Source organism: Fulmarus glacialis, unplaced genomic scaffold (assembly GCF_000690835.1).
Source record: "Fulmarus glacialis isolate BGI_N327 unplaced genomic scaffold, ASM69083v1 scaffold21112, whole genome shotgun sequence".
NCBI classification, from domain to species: domain Eukaryota; kingdom Metazoa; phylum Chordata; class Aves; order Procellariiformes; family Procellariidae; genus Fulmarus; species Fulmarus glacialis.
In genome coordinates this window covers 3,862-9,103 of record NW_009198711.1, presented here as the reverse complement: position 1 = coordinate 9,103, position 5,242 = coordinate 3,862, and the positions used below count along the sequence as shown (strand labels likewise).

At 47.5% G+C, this 5,242-nt stretch overlaps 1 protein-coding gene across 1 annotated transcript in view; it reads right to left on the bottom strand.

The window, feature by feature from the left end:
• Positions 1-4,136, bottom strand: part of SCAMP2 (secretory carrier membrane protein 2) — a 7,225-nt gene extending 3,089 nt beyond the window's left edge. Inside the window, exons 1-6 of the mRNA XM_009573018.1 lie at positions 4,023-4,136; positions 3,262-3,351; positions 2,143-2,260; positions 1,269-1,397; positions 585-744; positions 1-81 (exon numbers count right to left, since the gene is read on the bottom strand). Coding sequence (XP_009571313.1) covers positions 1-81; positions 585-744; positions 1,269-1,397; positions 2,143-2,260; positions 3,262-3,351; positions 4,023-4,136 — 692 coding nt within the window. The remainder of the gene's footprint in view (positions 82-584; positions 745-1,268; positions 1,398-2,142; positions 2,261-3,261; positions 3,352-4,022) is intronic.
• Between the last annotated feature and the right edge of the window lie 1,106 nt (positions 4,137-5,242).

Sequence of the window (5,242 nt, the reverse complement as noted above, 5' to 3'; positions counted from 1 at the left end):
CCGACAGCCTGGATGATGTAGATTGCTATTTGGCAGAAGAAGATGAAAAAGAAGACGAAGAAGCTGAAGGAGCTGTCAGACCTGCAGGAGAGACAGCAGCAGGAGTGAAACCCAGGGACATGATCCCTGCACAGACTCCCTTCTCTAAGAGGAGGGAAACAATTTCAGTGAACTCCTTTCTCCAGGGGAAAGCTGCGAAGGGGAGGTGATTTCAGGAGGAACTTACGCAACTTACTGCTACGTCCACTGCGTATCGCAAAACCACCAGCTCTCCCCAGTGCAAGATGGGGTGAAGGCAGCTTCCTTAACACACGCGCTGTGCCCAACACATTAATGTACCAAACAGTTTCTCAGAAATTAATAAAAAAGTAGGACCCTATGACTTGGATTTCAAGATGAAAAAGGACCACCATAATTAAGTTCCATCAGATACTTTTAATAAGTTCAGGAACAAGTGGGTTTAATCTATTTAACAATGCAAAGAGCTGGAAAAATCCTGCAGGCGATATACATCAGAACAAATAAAACCAAAAGGTCCTCCCACTAAAAGATACACCCCTGTTATGGAAGAAAATAGTACTTGCCTGAAAGCCTTGTAAATTGGTCGGTACCAACAGAGAAAGGCACAAGGGGTGAATAAAATAAACCACAGGATCGAGAGACCAAAGTCTACTCCTCTTTCCGTCTGGACTGTGAACCATGCCAGGCAAGCAAGCAGGTTTAGGAGCAGGGTAATGGAATGCACTGTTCAGAATGGGAGAGAGAGAAAAAACATCAGGAAGTTCCTGGAAAACTCAGCAGCATCCCTAATCTCTCACTGAACACGTGGACCTCTGCAGAAATTAAGGAGACTTTGGGCCATCTAATTTCCTTGCCTCCCTTGAAAGGAAAACGGAGCTTAACCTAAGAACTTCATCTGATCCTGCTGCTTACAACCAAATCTTAAATCTCTTCAGAGCACCAAAATTGACAAATACGGTTGAGACTGTTTTGCACCTAATCTCTGAACTGTGCTAACTGCTGTCTTTCAGAGTCTCAGGAGAGTTGTTAAAGTCTCCATTAAGCAACAATCAAAATTTTGCCATGAATGAGCTATTCCCAAAGCATAAACTTGGAGTCCTTTACGTTTGCCTTCATAAAAAAGGAAGGGAGACATTATTTTACCCTTGCAGACAACACCTACAGAATTTACTATAAGCGCAAAGCTCGGCATTTGATACAGAATCTCCTTAGGAAGAATTTTTATTGCAGTTCACGTTATTACTTACGCATCCACAAGTAATACAGCATCTTGCATATCCGCTGGTAGTCAGCTGGGATATCTGCAGAAAAATCCTGATAAAAACACGGCTTGATGGGACACTTCTTGGGAAGAGGTGGCCAGTTGTTTTGCCTCGCTGTGGAAAGGAGAAAGGAGCAGTTCTTCTTGCTCTTCTCTCATTGAAAGATTCATTCGCACGTCGTAATTTGCAAGTAGCCATTCATTCGCACTGACATTAAAGCCTTGGAAGAGGCTAGGTCTCGGTAGGTTTGAGCAGGCAGCGCAGCAGGGATGCATTAACTCTGCTGGAAGCAGCGAGGCCAACCAGCCCAGTTTGAGGGCTTTCCTCCATGGGAGGCAGAACTCCCCTGCAATGGCCACAGGGCCATCACAACCATCGCCACTCAGCACCACAAGTCCAGGTTCAGCCATTTAAAACCAAGATTAGGGGAAAATACTGTTTTGGTGTGGTTAAGAGAGCCTCGAGACTGAGAAAAAGCCCTGTTGCTCTCAGTGGAAAGCCTTAACGTGGCAGCACCACACAACAGCTCAGACACGGATAAAAAAATTGGTGTTTGAAGAACTTAACGTGGCCAAATGCAGATGCTGAGAGCATGCTCGAGGGCAGAGACCCAGCAGAGCTGGTCTCCAGCATCTCATCTCTGAGCTCATGTCCCATCTTGTAAGTTATGGGATGACAGGTACCGTCCCAAGAGGGTTGCCACAGCTGTGAAGGACTAGAGGAGAGATACACAGCTTCTAAAAAAGCTGCATATACTTGGACAGGCTGAGCCTTCATCAAATCCTGACAATCCAAGCGACCCAGGCTTCCCTGGGCATCACACTCATTGCGAGCAGGGCATGCAGGAAACACTACTCACGATTAATGCTGGCTGCGTTACTCTGCAATTCCCTTTCCTTCTTCTCCAACTCAGCTGCCTTCCTCTCTAATTCTGCCTGCTGCTGAAGAAGCCCAGCCTGTGCTGCCGCAGCCACGGCCTAAAGTAGGGGGAGAAAAAGTTAAGCCCTTCCCTAACAGAGGCAGTGGCAATACCACCAGCAAACACACCAGATGCCAAACTGGAACGGAAGCAAAGGCAATTCAATAGCAAGGGCTGAGGACAATTTGAAAGCTGAATACCCGTGGCTGATCTGAGACATCTTGAGGCTTTCTGCCTTACCTGCTGGAGGATAAAAATCAAGATCAATGCAGAACTGCGCCCAGATGTTCCTGTCTTATCCCATAGGAATATAGGGCTGGAAGAGCCCTCAAGAGGCTACCCAGGCTGTTGCCCATCCTCTGTGCCCTTCCCTTTCAGCAAAGCTACGCTTTTCTTGCGGCTTCTTCTACCTCCCGGTTTGCCTCAACGCTCTAAGTGCCTTGCAATAGAGCAGTGAGCAGGACTCCTGAGTTTACTAGGACAATTCCCTTCCCAGCTAGGAGTGGAGGTTCAAAGGAAAGGCAAGACAGCTGTCTACCACACCTCTTAAGCATCTCTTCTACCTGTTCACTATTCTTAGAACTGATCCTTTCTCCTGTCAGCCTCGGCTTCTCTGCTCTTTGGGTGAGGTGGTCCTGGCAGTGGGGTACTTGCTAGCCGGTCTAAGCAGCGGCTGCAACGTATAGCTAGACTGCATTTACACTCCTGGAACTGAGCGTGTCTGACCAGTCACCAGAACTAAGCTAAAAGCATTAGCAGGATACTTTTCAGTGTTTGCAGAGGGAAGCCAGAGCAAACAGGATACAAGGCAAAGTGAGCTCCGCCACCAGAGGGACAGGGAAAAGGCATAAAAAGAATTGCGTGTATGTATTCCCTACAGAGATCTGCTTCACAGGGCAGATACAAATGCAAGTTTAAAAGATAACGTGCAGCTTCCCACACCCAACCCCAGAGAATCCCATTCCCCTCCTATTCCTGCATGCCTCCAGAGGCCCACGGGAGCTCCTTCACACTCTCCAGCCCAGCTCTTGGGAAGGCGGCAGCGAGGGGTTGCCATACCTGGGGAGTGGGCTCCACAGACGTCTGCAGAACAGCAGGCTGCGAGCGGCCAGAGGGCTGCGTGGCTGGTGTCGTCCGTGCTGCATTTGTCTGCATATAAGTCACAAGCAACAAGGCAAAAACATTACATACGGCTTCTTTTAGCAAAGGATAGTTCAAGTTTTAGCACTACTAAACCAGAAAGCACTAGCAGGAAGCAATTCTGCATTTTCAAAAATTTGTTAGTTCCTTAATGCACTGGGGGAGCAGCACCTGTGGATTATGGGCATTAGGCACAGGACAAACAAAAAGGGATTTTGATCCATTGCCTGAACTGCAAATATTGCTTTACCCTGGTTTCCTGTTCTCCTTTTCCCATCTCAACACGACAGCAGCCAGGAAATAAGAATGAAGTTCTTGCAGCAATCCATCAGTGATATCGCCACAGTAGTTCAGCTCCCAACCCAGAGACCAAATAAATATTGATGCGTCCTGCCACAAAACATCTTCCCCTTCACACTTCATATAGCTTTACTGGGAGCCAGCAGCGAGTTTGAAAGAAGCTGTTCCATGCGAGTGGAGAGCTCCAGCTGGGAGTTTATTAGTGCTCCAGTGCAGGAGCAGTTGCCTGCAGCTTGCCACGCACGCAATGAACTACTGTCCGTGGGGAAATCAACTGCGAACGCCTCATTCTTTTTCTTTTAAGCTGCACCTACCAAAAGACCTTCTACACTGCTAAAACCACCACCAAGATACCTAGTGCGAAGACACATGGCACATACCAGCTGGGAGCTCTCAGAAAAGGGGTTGAATTCATCCAAGCCACTTTGGCTAGTGTTTGTGAGCTGTGTCACCGAGGGATCCTGAAAGGAGAGAGAGCAAAGACAAATCAGCATCGGATACAGGTCATTATTAGCTTATACGTTATCCATGCTGCCTGCCTTCCATCCACTTGTTAACTGGAAACAGGATGGGGTGAAACGCACCCCTGCCACAGGTGGATGGCCTTGGCTGGCAATGAATTTAAATAACCAAGGCAATGACTATCAGCAAGGCAAGATTTGTGGGCAGAAGTAACCTCCTGTTCAGCCAAGAGGTATATTTGAAGAACTACAACAAGCTTTGGGCACAGGAGCCCTTTCTGCAGATTACTACCGCTTACCTACAGCGAGTTATTCCTCATTTCTAGAGACCTGAAGCAGGACACGGATTCATTCACCCACAGTCAGAGAGTTGCTGAACACCTGGGACCACCTCCCAAACCTCACCCGCACCACAAAGCGAGCGAGGACCCACAAAGCACAGCAGAGCCTCACAAAATGAGTTTCCAGGTACAACTGGTCCTGGCTGATAGGTGTCAGCTGCCACCCAGAGCATTTGGACCAGCAAGCTAGAATGCCAACGACTGCTCTGAAAAGGCAAAACACCCAGGAAAGCTGAGCTGGAGGTGTGATACCAATTACTTTTGGAGGTTTTAATTCTGCCGGCATAACAGCTGCATTCACCTGTACTCACAGCATCTCCTACTTGTCTCCAACAAATAGTGCAATTGTTTAAAAAAAGGTGCTCTGCACCTCTGCCAAAACCACCTTTCTTCCCTCACCTGCAATGCACTTAGCTATTTTTATTTCTTCTTTTATACACACTACTTTCCATAAAAGATCCCTCTTTAATAGCCAGTCTTGGACCTCTGGAGCATTTCTCTCCCCAGTTATTAGAGAAACAAGGTACTTTTTGAACTCTGAAATCCTACTGCGAGAACAGACTGGCAACCTGATAGCAGGGTTTGGGTAAAAAAAAATGAAAAAGTGGCTTTTTATCCCTCCTTCCCTCCCCCAGCAACTCGTGTCTGAAGATCAGTCATTTTAATTTTGTGGTTAATGGAGTGAGAAGCAATTGAGGCCACGACAAGGAAAGCGTGAGCAATCGAGGCATGCAGAGGCTGACAGAGTCCGAGCGCTGCAGAAAAGTCATTTGGCTTGTCTGCAACCTGCTGGAGCCA